The sequence below is a fragment of the Oculina patagonica genome, chromosome 12 (assembly GCF_052425735.1).
Source record: "Oculina patagonica isolate OP01 chromosome 12, crgOcupat, whole genome shotgun sequence".
In the NCBI taxonomy this organism is placed as follows: Eukaryota; Metazoa; Cnidaria; class Anthozoa; order Scleractinia; family Oculinidae; genus Oculina; species Oculina patagonica.
Genome location: NC_135769.1, coordinates 33,111,838 through 33,126,760, shown reverse-complemented (window position 1 = coordinate 33,126,760; position 14,923 = coordinate 33,111,838). Strand labels below are relative to the sequence as shown.

The 14,923-nt window shown below is 37.6% G+C and overlaps 1 protein-coding gene and 1 pseudogene across 3 annotated transcripts; both read right to left on the bottom strand.

The window, feature by feature from the left end:
• Positions 1-2,936: 2,936 nt before the first annotated feature.
• On the bottom strand, positions 2,937-4,959 carry LOC144633569 (uncharacterized; annotated as a pseudogene). The gene is made up of 2 exons (XR_013567071.1): positions 4,110-4,959; positions 2,937-3,344 (listed from the first exon to the last, which is right to left on the bottom strand). The product of XR_013567071.1 is annotated as an uncharacterized LOC144633569 (transcript).
• Positions 4,960-5,888: 929 nt separating this feature from the next.
• LOC144631644 (neuronal-specific septin-3-like) lies at positions 5,889-14,792 on the bottom strand. Of its 2 annotated transcripts, XM_078490127.1 has the most exons (12): positions 14,741-14,792; positions 14,633-14,663; positions 12,430-12,585; positions 11,466-11,639; positions 10,871-10,996; positions 10,019-10,100; positions 9,292-9,429; positions 8,430-8,547; positions 7,934-8,032; positions 7,726-7,822; positions 7,305-7,356; positions 5,889-7,130 (listed from the first exon to the last, which is right to left on the bottom strand). In XM_078490127.1, exons 1-12 carry the CDS (start codon positions 14,756-14,758, stop codon positions 6,977-6,979), a joined length of 1,245 nt encoding a protein of 414 aa, XP_078346253.1. In that variant the 5' UTR covers positions 14,759-14,792; the 3' UTR covers positions 5,889-6,976. The 2 variants fall into 2 exon arrangements, with proteins under 2 accessions (XP_078346253.1, XP_078346254.1); XM_078490128.1 differs by lacking the exons at positions 14,633-14,663; positions 14,741-14,792 and adding an exon at positions 14,081-14,216.
• Positions 14,793-14,923: the final 131 nt, after the last annotated feature.

Genomic DNA, 14,923 nt, shown 5'->3' with positions numbered 1-14,923 from the left:
CAACTGTTTCTCGAGCAGACTGATTTCCCAATAACAAAATAACAGGTTAAAAAGACCTCACAAATTGCAACCAGAAAGATTGCAACATATCACGAGTAACAAAGAACGAGTACGTCATAGAAAAACCTAAATAACCCCATGTTTAAAACTACTCTTAAGATATTTCAATTGTTTCACCTTTTCGATAACGCTGTGAATTTTTTGTTCCTCATAACAGGTACAGTGAACAGGAATAGCAAAAGTTCAGACCATTATAAAAGCCCGTTCACAGTCACAACAGAGAACATTGGGTACGGACCCGTCAAAAAATAGTCCAGACCTGAGCACTTTTGTAGAGAAACAGTTAAATCAAAACGGGGCCATATAGGCGCGTTTAGACGACTAAAAAATTAGGGTACGGACCGGTCTTTAGAATATTATTAAACCATCAGATTTTTTAAAAACAAAACTTAACGAATTTACAAATTAAAGAATAAAATAAAAACTTCGAAAACAATATTTCGATCTAAACAGTGATACTTCTATTGGCAACAGACGCTTTACAGTCATTCTCCTGTATGAATATAGAACAGAATGAATGGCTGTAAAGCAAATGATGACAGTAGTTGAATATACAGCAGAATGACTGTATAGTCCGTCTGCACAGAAGATTGGAAGATGGCTTGTTAACTCTAGTAGCCATGTACTATGTTCTTCCACTAATAGTTAAGTATTATTCCTTCCCAGCGTATTATTCTAAAGTCACTTTTGAACCATGTACTGGGAATGATTTATCCACTTAACAAACACTCTGAAGGAAAGCTTGCTTGCTGGAACGAGGACGCTAAATCGGGTCATTAAGGTATTGTTTAAGATAAATAGAGCTTAAAATATGCAAGTGCTTGTTTCCTTTAAAATATGAGAAATGGTTATTCTACAATTTAAATAAAAGATAAAATGCGGAAGAAAAATATTATCAAGAGCCCTTTTTTGTAACAACATCGCTCTTTGTTATTTCTCGAAATACTTTATATTATTACAAAAAGATAGAATAAAAGCCCTTTTTGTATTTACATCGCTCTTTATTATTTCTCGAAAAACTTAATATTATTACAAAAAGATAAATGAAAACTTCGAAAAAATATTTTTCACTGATCCTCCTATTGGGAACAGTCATTTTGAAAACTAATTAATGATGCTGTGCCGTATGCTCAGCATCAGATTCCTAGTGCCGTTAAAAAAAACTAATGTACAAAAAAAAAATGAATTGGGAACAGTTGTTTTACAACCAGTCATTTTCGACATCCTCCAAATCCATATTGAAGTCCTCGGTCGTCTGTTTGCACAGAGGATAAGGAGACGACTTGTAAATCCTGCTTGCTCTGCACCAGGTGGCAGGTTCTTCCATTTTACCATCATCCTCTCGGAAGGGAAAATCCACATTCAAAACACTTTTTCGAGGAGTTTGACATATTTCTGACTTTCTTGGGAAAATAACATCTTGTTCCTCATCTCGACTGTTCCACTCTAAAAGATTTAAATATAAAATGACCTGAAATAAGTTCCCCGAACAAGGCAAATCAGTATGATTTGGTGAAATTATAATATGTGCGTACCTTCAGAAGAGGAATGTGACAAGAAACTTCTTTCAGGTTTCTTCTCATTAACTCCTAAACAATATCCTTGCCCACCCCTCTCATGGGGTCTTTCGTTGTGAAGTGGATCCCAGTGTGCTGGGTAGCGGGGACGTTGTGCTGAAATGGGTTTCTCCAATAAGCGTGTCAACTGCTCAGGCTCTGGTTCACCCCAGCCTTCAAAATCTTTTTTTAATTCCACTTCCTTCTTTCTTTTGTGTTTTGAAAGAAAGTCCTCCACCATTTGCTTCTTTTCCTGCTTGATAGAAGGCAAGCATGGTCCCGCGTCGTGCCATTTTGGCTTGGTATCGGGAAGAGGAGGTAGAAGGTCACTACTGGTGCCTGGTAACCAGTCATTATAAGTAAGCGCCTGGAACTGTTGAATATAAGTAGAAAGCTTTTTTTCAGGCCTGCTATGCGCTGTGGAAGACACCGGACAGTTTGTACCAATCTCTGGTTTGCCCCCCACAGCTCCTTGATCCAGGTTAAATCTAACTTTCTTTTTTGGTTTACATTTACTTTGAAAGTTCTTTTCGCTGTCCTGCGACTCCGCTTCTCGCTGCAGGCTTTCCTTGTAATCAAACATCCTTGATCCTTCGAGTTCTTTCTCCGCAATAGAGCGCTCTTGTTCTGTAAGCTTTGTGTCGTCTGCTAGCGGTGCATGGGTCCTTTTTAATGGCTGCTGCACCGATACCGGTTTGCCGGGCTGAGAAGTAAAAGTCTTTTTGAAAACAGTGGGAGGCTCAAAATTGCCATTTCTCATGTCCAATGTAATCAACTGCTTCCTTCTTGGAGCATATTTCTGGCCACGCCCTTCTGCCTCAGAAGTTGAACATTGCTCAGCTCTCACTGATGACGAGTCCCAATGGTCGTCCATTACATCTCGTTCTCTCGCAATTCCCATGGAGACATGAGCTGATGTGTTATCAGGACAATCTTGACTTGTCTGAGCTTCAGATGTTGCATTCTCAAATGGTAACTCTTTTTCTTTTTTATCCGCTGAACTTACGATTGTCGACGATGGTGCCCGCTTTTGTTTGTGTTCTGATGAAACCTTCCTTGTTGCAGTGTCGTGTTCAACTTCTCTATCTAATTTCTTAACACCTTTGTAAGGTGCAAAAGCAGGCTCTTTTTCACCATTTGCATTCCCTTCCATCGTCAACACAGAGACATTCTCCCCCTCGTTTTCGTATCCAGGTGTAACAGTCCTTCTTGTGCCGTGTTCAGCTTCATTATCCAGCATATTAACAACATTTCCGTTATTTCCGTTATTTCCAGTGAGTTCTTTTTCATGTGTGTCGTGTGACCATTGCATTCAGTGGTTTATTCTTTTTCATCATTAGCATCTCTTGTCATTGTCAACACATTGACATTCTCCTTTTTCTCAGTCACCAGAATCGTCCTGCAAGATCTTACAAAAGGCTCATTACCTTCTAATGACGTAATCTTCTTCTCCTCAGTCTCTTTTGATGAATTGTTGTCGAGGGTATCTTTCTTCGTTGGCATTGAGCCATCATCACATGGGTCAGTGGTCAAATCATCAAATGGTGCTGGTGCAACAGAGTTGCTTTGCTTCTTTATCCACCTTCCCAGTGCAGTTCCGGGTCGCTGTCGTCTCTGTACATGTTTTGTTTCATTGCTGATGTTCTTTCTACATTCAGCTCCAATGGTCTTTTCCTCTGATGACTTGTCGTCTGCCTTAACTGCACATTCGGGCTCCACGGCGCAAACCTTTTCACAAGATAAGATAACAACATAACATAAGATTTATTCAAGATTAGGTGAGGGACGGACCATTATTTTCTTGGAGGGGGGGGGGGGGTGAAAAATTTACCTCTACAAACATTTCTTTAAGTTGATGCACCTCTGCATCATTTTTTTCGAAATGCAAACTATGTTTTGTTATACATATGTTGTTTGCAAACAATTAATTTTGTCTTTTTAGGTCCTGCAAATATTTCTTTTAGTATTTTTATACCCTCCCCCTCGAAAAAAACAATGGCCCGTCAGTAACACTATACAAAGAAATTCTATAAAACGAATCTTGAAAAGCGAAACACGACGTCGACTCTCTGACGTTTTTCTAAATAAAAATGAAAAATTGGGATATACTAGATACAGTTAAAAAATATCAAAAACTATGCACTGTATATTTAAAACCATTTTAAAAACTATGGATTTTCAATAGAGGCCCTAGTAAAAAGTAAAAAGTCGCTAAAAGCCTTACAGTGTACCTAAAATGGAAGTTAAAAAGATTAAAATATATAAGAGTAATATATGTGAGTAAATAAACGCCTTAGCCTACTTTTGAACCGGTCCAGGCTACCAGCCTTAACAACAGTCGCGAACGATTCGGATTAAAAAGGGTTAAATGTGGAGTCCCGGAACCCTCCTTAAAAGACCAATAATAGCCAGTGAGGGATTTTGCACTTTTCAGAAGGACTCCAGGAATCCTGCTCCTGGTTTCCTAATCCGAATTTGGTGCCGGTAACTAACCTCAGCTTTCTTCTTCTTTTTGGATTTTCTCTTTAACTTTGGAAATTTCAGACGAGTTTTCTTATCTTCCTTTTCAGGGGGGATCCAGTCTTTGGCTAAATGTTCCACGCTACGATTGTCTGCCACAAGACAACTGGTTGTTCGCTTGGCGGGTACGTAGCCAGGAATAGATCTTTGTTTAACTTGAATCAGCGGCTTGCCTTCGGTTGAAAAAATATCGGGCAAATCCCTGTTCCCTGGGTATTTCCTACTCTGGCCTTGATTTTGTTGATTTGATGTTCCAGGCAACAATTCCTGGGCAGCGGTATGCCTGAGAAAACGAGTCTTTTTGTTTACCTCGGACTGTTTCAGCTTTTCAGGACTTGCCGCTGAAGTTTCACGTTGTGCAGCCTTGGCGCCACTGCTAGATATGTTGTGTGCTGTATTTAAGTTAAATGTAGAAGCCGCCTCAACAGGCGGTAATACCGCTTGACTTCTACAATTGTCAGTCTCCTCGGCGAATCTCTTCGCTTGTTCCTTCTGGACGAACACTTTGGGTCGCAGGCACCTTGCCTCCTCGACTTCACCGCGTAGTAACTTTCTATCCTGTTCCATTGAGTCATCACTTTCGCCCATTTCCTCTCCAGAAGGGCCGCCATTGTTGTTCAGTTTGGGCCTAGCTTGAGTCTCATCCTGCGGAAGATGATCTTTGCTTTTCGCATGTCTCTAGCACGTTCAGTGCTTCCATTTCGTCTAGAAGGTACGACATAATTTTGTACATAGCCCATAAAAGTTATGAACTTATCCATTGTAACGAAATTTTCCTGAAAACTAACACGCGGTTTTTCCCGTGTTGGTTCACAGAAAATTACTGTCGTTATGAGTGTTTCCTTTATCGCGTCATTAATTGCTATTACATGACAGATTGAGAACGGCGACGTGCATTAATTGGTTTAGAACGGTGTAGATGATGATTCGATCAAGAAGGAAGGCGTTGTTTACCCCTGAACTCGTAAAAGAAATGAATAATCCACATAGCGCAAAGGCTTTATTTCGGGATAGTTCTCTGCTCCTGATTGGTTAGTTCTCTTTTTCAGCACGCGCGCACTTTTCAATTCAGGCCTACCTTTTGCGCGCGCGCGTCGCGAAGTTTACTAAAAGTTAGGATATCATGACAGTTTATTAAGCAGAAAAATCGAAGAAAAAGACTAAAGCATTTTTACGAGACTTTTCGCTCAATAACTTGCGAAAAATAGAGCTAATGAATTGTTTTCTATACACCATTTCAACTTTTCAATCACTCTAATCTTGCGCTCGGTTAGGATCAGGCGACCACTGGAAAATGTTTGCACATTCTCGCTGCATTCTCAAACTTCATTTACACCAGAGGAAATTTTTCTGACGAGTCTCGGATGTTTCTGCAGTTTAATTACACACAGATAAGCGAATCGATCGAAACAAAAATGTCCTGGTTTTGATGCGGTTTCGGTAGATTCTGATTCCAAATTCTAAAGTGAACAGTTTTTATATGAATATAAAGTCAGCAAGCTTTTGTATTTCTTCAAGCATGCTTGTGCTTCAAATGAATCCATGTATTTTTCCGCTTGCGTACCAACCGTTGCCACATGAATATCCCCGGCTATTAATGTTGCAATGATTGAGAATTCAATTTTTTTTTTTCAAATGCTTACGACTGGAATATATCATCCTCGAAGTATAAACGTAGTAGACAAAATATATAGGGAAGTGAAGAATAAAATAAAGTCGCGGCCTCAAATAACCAGTCAGGGGGATTTTTCGAGGTTGCATTTTTATTTCAATAAGAACTTTGAGTTTAACTTATTTTACAAATTCATACCATAAGCCTAAAGGGAAAAAGATAAATTTGTTTCATGTAATATTATGTAATACATTTTACGCCCCGAAAAAGCGTAGCACTTTATACATTTTTTCCAATAACCGTACTTCAATGGCCGCGTTTTTATTTTGCCGTCAAATGTTTTGTTAGTCTTAAACATTACACCATTCCGACTGCAAGCGAAAAGCCTTGTCCTTTTGTACCATGTTTAATTCCATTTGTTTTCTTAAAAAATTACGTCACGGGAATTTGCTTTTTTGGTTTCCTCGTTGTACCGGTTGTTTTAACGGCTACACCTCTAACCACAACTTAGACAAGGCACAGTTCACGTCAACTGCTCACAGTGTGGTCATGGGTTTGACTCTGGATTGGATCATGACTCCTGAAACGCTGTTTGAACGTCCACTGACTCTCACGAAACTTAAATCCTGCAGTCGTGTTTGTGCAGGTAATACTGATATTGTTACCTATTGTTAGATGTAGGTATACACCAGATAACGAGGTTTGTTTTTCACACACGGTCACGAGGACATCCAAAACAATCTTTTCAAGAAACCCTTTCAGTTCCTAGAAGAAATTCTCCAAAATAAATGCGGTACACTTTTCTTTTGTTAGTTCTTAGAATTTGGTGGTACATCAAGACAATATCCTCTAGCAGCCTGATGATTGTCTTTATTCTCGTCACCTGTCTGCTTGACAATGTATTGAGATTGTAAGGAGAAATTATCCACTTGAGAATCTGGGTTCGAAAAAAGGAAAACCAAACTATTCACTGGTTTTGCGCAGATCTCCGAGTTTAGCAAATTGGTTGAGAATTTACATGTATCTTACTACGAATTTCTTAAACACATTATATAAAAACTTTCAAGCTATAAATGTCTGTTATTCAAAATTGCAACAAAAGTCTAAATTGTTATCATATAGAATAGCAAGTATTTTACGTCAATTGTTAATATTCCTCGACCTCACTCGGTTTGAAATGACCGAGGCGCCCTGGTGCAGAGGTCATTCTGTTCTTCTCTGTTTGCATTTAAATTTTACTTTCTTGGCAATTTATGTCATCCATGTTTACAACATTGTTTTGTAGAACGATTTGTTCATGTTTGTCCTCGGTCAAGCGCTTGCGGCGATAACTTTCATAGTGAATAGTGTCTGTAACTTCCTTTAAGTCTTGCATGTGTGTCCTGCAGAGAGAATTAACACATGCGCCATTAAACATCATAGAAACTCTGACAAGAGCTTTGTCTATATTAGACAGGTACTAGGGTAGAAATAAATTATGTTTGAATAAATTATGCACGAATTGTTAATTTTGCATGTAATGTTGGTAGAATAATACTGAGTTATCTCACACTTACTTGATTAACATGTCCCTTAACTGCGAGAATTCACAATGGTTCTTGTTTTCAACTGAAATACAACAGGCAAAGTGGTAAATTATAAATTTAGCTACAGACATGTAATAATATTAAACAGATGCAAAATTGCGTTTATTGCATTAACCCCAAAGGCGAACTACAGTATAAACTAAGGGAGGAGACATAGTACAGTAGGTAAATTCGTCATATATTACTCTAAACAACAACAATAAAAATATATTAATGGAAGTTCTTTGTGCCTCTTATTTCAGCACAAATTTGCAAGTTAAAGAAACTTGACCAAATCTTCAGCCTGGACGTTTAGCTTGCAGAAAAACTTCAAAAGCACACGGAAGATTAATCTGATTAAATCGCCAAATCCACACACTTCCCTGTTTAAGCATGCTCAAATTCATCTTACCTTCAATAAGGCCCCATTTTGTCTTCCTTCCAAGAACAGGTTTTCCCGACACTGTGACGTAACGATCACTACCAATCACGGCAAAGGGGAGCTGATCCTGAAACAAGACATCACAAAATAATTCACTCTTAAAGAGTTGTAAATACTATTGAAAAGATATAATATAACAGATAACGGTTGTTTTTAGCATTCACTTAGCTTCACTTACCCTGATTCTTGAAGTTGTCCTGGCTTCTTCTTCATCAAGGTCATGTCGATTTAGAACTGGGTAAATATTGATGTTGTTTTTCTCTATATCCTCACGTAACTGCAAATGCAAAGTAATAAAATCTCACCATGAAGTTTTTTTTTTGTCTCGGTAACATAAAAATGAAACTGACAAATGAACTGTCATATTTTTAGTCAACACTTGACTAACAAATAAGCTAACGTATACACTATTCGTAAATTTACAGTTTCCGTCATTAGAAATCCAAGTACCATCAATATTGTATTAATGCAGAGACGGTAATTTTAAAGAATGCACTTTCAAAATTGACTTCCTGAAAAACGATAATATTGAAATAAATTAATAATAAACCGGCGTTCTATAGTTTGATCAAAATGCAGGTGAGATTTTTCGATAATTCTCTTGCATTCAACTCACAACAAAATGGTTGACAACTTTGTTAGCTTTATGCAGATCAGACTAGATGCCACCTTACCCGCCTTCTGAAGGCTTCACGCTCTTCAACAGTTAATGTATCTGCCTTGGCAATCACTGGTACAATATTTACACACTTGTCTAGTCTTTTCATGAATTCCACATCAATGGGTCTCAGTCTACACAAAAATAAAATATTTGATATTATTTGGTAGCTGAACAACAGAGAGAGTTGTTGTAAATCAGAACTTTGTCTGACATACAAAATGTAACAGCCTCTAAATCTGTCACAAAAGCCGTACATGTAGGTGGGAGAATTTGACTAGAAAAAAAACTGCAAACCAAAGTAGCAGTTAACCTGAATAGCTTCATTTACATAAAAAAAATGCACACTACAGTGGGTTAACCTTTTCTTATGAAAATAAATAAGAAAAAAATTCCTCTACATAAAGGTGCTCCAGTTGTTAACGTGTTTTATTTGAGAGCTTCTGCACACCTGCAACAACTTTATTACGGGTAATTATACGATTAAGACAGTTGAGGGGGCAATAACTAAAATCAACCAATCAGAGTGCTTTACTACCAGCCCAATATTTTCTAGGTACTATATAACAAATTATGTTGACAGGGCAAAGTCCTTACACCTCTTTTCAATAATAAAGTCATGTGATAAATTATTAACCCAACTTGCTCAGGACCTTGCTAGGTGGGTCCACTGTCTCTTCTGTTCAGACCTTGCTTTGCTGGATCAATACTGTCATGACAATGGGTAGATATTCTACCAGTATGGCCCTTGTGCTTTGTTAATAAGATGTACATATGGTTTTCCTGCCAATTCTTATGGCCTGTGAGCTGATCTTTCATAATCATCATGATGATATTTTAAAAGAAAAAAATCCCAGTAAACATCACCCATCACTCACCTGTGTCCTGTTGGTGCGATAAAATAAAGACAACAGTGAACTCTGCTGTCAGGAACTCTAGGCTTCCTCTTGATGCTTGTTTCTTCTACTAAATATTTGTCATACTGTTCATTTATGTATCTCAAGATTGGCTCCCAGCTGTGCAAAAACAATAAACAAATACAAGCAAGTTTGAAGATTATGTGCATGAATAGGCCTTAAGCATGATAACCTCATATGCTCAAAATTCACCACCAAGCCTCATTTACGGGAACTATTCTCAACCCTCTGCCACCTTCATGCAGTTTTCACGTGGGTATTCTTTTCTTATTTGCTGCTTTGGGAATTGGTTCATGATAAAATTTACAAGTTTGCACTTCTAAAGCAAGGCTTGGTGGTGAAACTAGCCAGTCTGACGTAAACATGCATAAGGGCTATTGATCAAACAAATACATTCTAAGGATTTACATTTTATTTTCAGAATTGGCTTTTAGAGGCTGGGATCTCAATATCCCCTTAGTCAAAATTTACTGTGCTTACTGTATGTTCAGATTGTAGAGCATTTATTAATCATTATACCAACTAAGAAGGTAGTTTTTTGTGGTTTTCCCGATTAGCACAGGGACTCAGCAGTGCTTCAGGCACTCTACAAATGTACAAATAAGATCTAAATTTCCATGTATATAGAAAACAGATTAAGCTAATTAATGTAGTGATTGGAACACATCATTAATAATGGGAGTCTTACCAGCTTTCATTATTAATTTGATCACCAAATCCAGGTGTGTCGGTGATCGTTAGCTTTAGCCTGACACCTTTTTCTTCAATAACTGACAAAGGAAATTTAAAAATTAATATTATTACCCAGACTGAATCATAGGCATGCAATGCATGGAGACAGCTATTTAACTGAAGCTTTATACATACATGCGTGGGAGGAGCAGTGGCTTAATGGTTAGACTCTGGATCAAGTGGTCTGGGTTCCAGCCCTGCAGACCAGGCAATTGAGAATCTACAGCTGTACTCCGAACCACAATGACACTCTCCACCCAGGTGTAATAAAATAGGTACCAGGAAATTGATTGTTTGGGGTAACCTTAAAATGAACTAGCACTGAACCCATTCATGGGGGAGTAGAAATACCCCTTAGTACACTTCATGCGAAAGAAACTAAAAATTATTACTATAGCATTGGCTCCATGGACCAATAGGCTTGAGCACAGACTTAACCTGTTTTTAGCATTGCAATCATGGTCATCACTTGGTAATACGAATGATCATTGCCCTGTTATTTAAAGTCAGTTATCCTGACAATTTAATTAAAGTCTGACTAAAATTTGCCAGTCAGAACATGGTATTACATGTAAACTGTGATTGTCTCAGTAAATATTTCAATAATGTCTCTCAACTGGACAGGGCCATTTAACTGAAAAACTATTTCTTGAACCAACCAATCAACTTAGCAAGCAAGCAACAGCAACAGCAACAACAATAACAACAACAAGCAAAACACACAATCAGGTTCAACAGGAGTTTAAGTCACAGCCAATCACAACAATTATTAATAGAAAAAGAAGGTTATAAAATAATGTCATCATACCATGACTAACTGATTTGACCTCAACTGTTTTGGGAATAGCGGCAGCAGCCCCAGTCGAAGACATTCTACTCAATCTTCCTTTGAACAAGGTGTTTACCATGGTTGACTTGCCCAGGCCTGTTGCACCTGAAATTATTGAGGGAAATACTTCAGTTACAACTTTTTATCCAATCAAACCAACGGCTTATTAACTCATATGCAGTAACATGAAGTGATACAATAAACACTAACATAAGATTATATAAATTGGGCCATTCAAAAATTGACAACAACAACAACAATAACAATACTTTATTTAACCACGCGACACCTAGGAGCGCAAGTGCTCGTTAAAATGTGTGCGTGAACGCAAAATTGTATAAAAGAAAAAATTATATATTAATTATCTATGTAAATATGTATTATACAATAGGTGCCTAAAAAGAGTTAAAAATATTAAAACCTAAAATATTTACCTAGTAATCGTTTAAAAGTTAAAAGATCGTTAGCGTCCCTTACAAATGGTGGTATTGAGTTCCAGATCCTGGAACTGGAACTGGATCTGAAACTGGATCCTGGAACTAGTTGCCTAGTTATAAGCGAGTTATAAGCTTACCAACAACCATAAGGTTGAATTCAAATCCTCGTTTAAGAGACTTCTTGCGGATCTGCTCCTGCACAGTATCAAACCCAACATAACCTTCTAAAACTGTCTTTAACTTTCCCCAGTGCGTCATCGTCTGCATAGTCTCCATCATGATCTCTATAAAATTCTGGTAAGACAGCAGCCCTAAGAACAAAATTAAGTTTGTACAGAGCGGTTAACAGGTAAACCTCTAAAATAATACAAATGTAATAGCCCCCTTTGAGTCACATAAGTGGATGCTTTTCTTAAACAATACTAAGTCATTGTTCTGATGACACAGAAACAGTACATGCAACTAACAGTACAGTGCATTTTAGCCCCTAATTAGTACACTTCAGTGGCGGATCATGGGGAGGAGCCGGGGGCCCCACCTTATTTTGAGGCCAAACTAAGGCCCGAAGGGCAGGGGAAAATTATTTATGTAAGTGATGGAAGTAATAAAGTTGAAGTTGAAGTTGAGTGGGCATCCTCCTTATTTCAGGGTCTGAAGGGTTACATGTACCTGAAGGTCTGGATCCGCCACTGCACTTCCCTGCTAAAACAAACATTCACCCTTTCAAGTGTTTACAGTCTGCGAATGGTCCCCAAAAATTATGCTTAAATTACAGAATTTTAGTCAAATTCCATGGGTCTCTTGGAATCTTAATTTCTTTTACAAGGGTTTGAAGACAGGTTCAAGCTTAATATCAAGTATACTTTTCCTCACCCCTTTATAAATGCAGTGACGGATCTAGGGGAGGGGCCCGAGGGGGGGGCACAGGCCCCCACCTTATTTTTTGGCCAAATAGAGGCCTGAAGGGCCGAGAAAAATTATTTTCAGGAGCGGGCCGCCTCCTTATTCCAGGGCCTTGATGATCGGGCCACCTACTTAGCTGAAGGTCTGGATCTGCTAATGAAATGTTTATGTCTAACACTTCCCCAAACCAACAATTACCTTTCTCAGCCTTGCTTTCTGCTTTGCTGTTGATTGTTTCTTTTTCACTTTCACTGAGCTGTGCTCCCAGCAACTGCACTGCAAGAGTTGAAATCGTTGCCACATCAACATATCCAGTCTCTTCAACATCGGCAAACTTGAAAACCTTTGACAGGGCTGCAAAATGACAAAATGTGCTTTAGAAGGGCATTGAAATGCACGTATAATAATGAATAACAAGGTTATTTTTTATGTGTTATTAAGCTAGCTTTGAAAATTTTCTAATTATTGATAATTTGATAATTTACACTCCATACACCTGTATACAATAATTTATATTCTGGTGCACTAGTTGGCTGATCTGCAGATGCAATCTAAATTAATTTATAAATTCTGATTTTGCAGTCAGGGTTTACATTTAAAGGCCTATCTTTATTCCCCCAATGAGGTACATTTTTCACAAAAAATATACTGGTACTCATAACTAACACTGGCTTGGTTTGAGCAAACTTGAACAATACTATTTAAATCACTTTAAAATGATGATGAGACAAATGTCAAATGTGCCAAGACTCAAATTAGTAACCAGGGAAGAAATTTGTAATGTACCAATAATATTATTATCACTGATATTGACTGAAAAAGGAAATTAAAGTATTAGGGATTACGATATACACCAGAAGTTATGTCATAGTTCCATCAAATTTAGGATCTCAACTTAATTCTAGGGGTCTCAAATGTTTGAACATAAGTTAAATGCAAACTATGTAGATTGCCGATCTGATGAACTGGAATAATGAGCCACTATAAAAAAATTGAGACTCCCTTCTAATGAAAGTAATTGTGTACTCTGACAAAGGCCATTTCTGAATAATTTTTAAGGTCCAATGATCTACCAATGAACTACTGGTTTACATCTATTACACAAATAGCTGGTTGCTGGTAAAATCACCAGAGGAAGGCTTAAATCAAACCCCTGCTATACCACATTACATATATGATGATAAAATATTTAATAAGGCAACAAAACATTAAGGAATTGACAACCAAAACATATTTTCTGATTGACAACTAAAGCAAAATTTCTGTACAGCAACAGGGATTTTTTTTGTACAAAATTGTTCAAGAATTTTTTATTGAATTTTACCGAGTGTGACTCAGAGTGACAAAAAACAATAGATTTGTGACAGGTGTGGCAAGCAGGCTTTGTTGTTGACACTCCCTTCCTTCCACAAAGACTTTGGTGTACAGCCAAGTTTTACTCTAATTCTCCCCTTTAAATTACTAAAACTGTAAAATCAAAATTAAAATAAATTATATTTACACCACAACAATATTCGTGCTTCGATTAAATGGGATAGCAAATTGAACAATTAATTCGTGCAGCGAATGCTCAAATTTTTGTATGGGTTCGAATTTCAATGATCATGTTTTTGACGTAAAATCCCTCAAACAAGCCGTAAACGACAACATAGAAATATTTTGTACATTTCCCCCACATTCATATTCCCGAATAAATTCGTTGTAAAGGTTTTTATGCATTTAGAACTAAACTTTCTTTCACCGACTTCTTTGATTCATCCCATTCGTGATGAATGAAAACTGTTGAAACCCTTAAGCCTAAGCACATGTGAATTATAAATGATTCTCGCCACCAGCAAATAATACTCACAATCACGAAAGACAGATTTATCCGGAAATTCCGAATCCATGAAGTATTTGGTTAAAGCGAAATAACCAATTGATTGTTCGACAGACACACACGAGTGAAGTTTTAGTGTAAAAGAACTGATTACTTCAAAAGCAAAGCGGGGTAGAATATAAAACAATAAGTTTGTTATGAGAAATTAACCAATCGGTTTATCGCATACCTTCATAAAAGTTTAAAGCGCATTGAACAATAATGATTTTGTGTAAACCACGGAAATGCATACATAATTTGAACTGCAAAACGACAAAATTGAATCTGCAAAATATATGATTTTTTAGCTCGAAGATATACAAGATACGGTGTAAATTGCAAATAACAGAAAGTGTTGTTTAAAGAGTTGTATAAAAGCGATTTGCTAGACTAAACTTATTAACCAGACACTTATTCTAAGCGCAAAGGAATGCTTTTAAAGCCTTGATTGAGGGCCGGGCATGTGTACATTTTAGTAACGAGTCGACAGTAACAACACGCGAGAGATGTTTAAAATAAGTAAAACAAACAAGCCTGACTTACCGTCAACCTGAGCTCCTGTTAGGAGGAATTGCTGAAACACAGAAAACATTAATCTGTCAGAGAGAACAACTATAAAACACGAGACGTGACACAGGCACTTATCCTTACCTTATCAGAGGAAGCCATCTTCACATCGTTTGTGTTGCTGCAGTACTTGTTGTAAGCGGAACAGTTGCAGATAGTAGTTACCAGTCTACCTGTTGACAACCCGATTCATCACGCAAACGCATAACGTAACGCAACTTGGGGGAGGAGAAGCTGGATCGCAAATCTCAGCCTCGATTTTCTCTT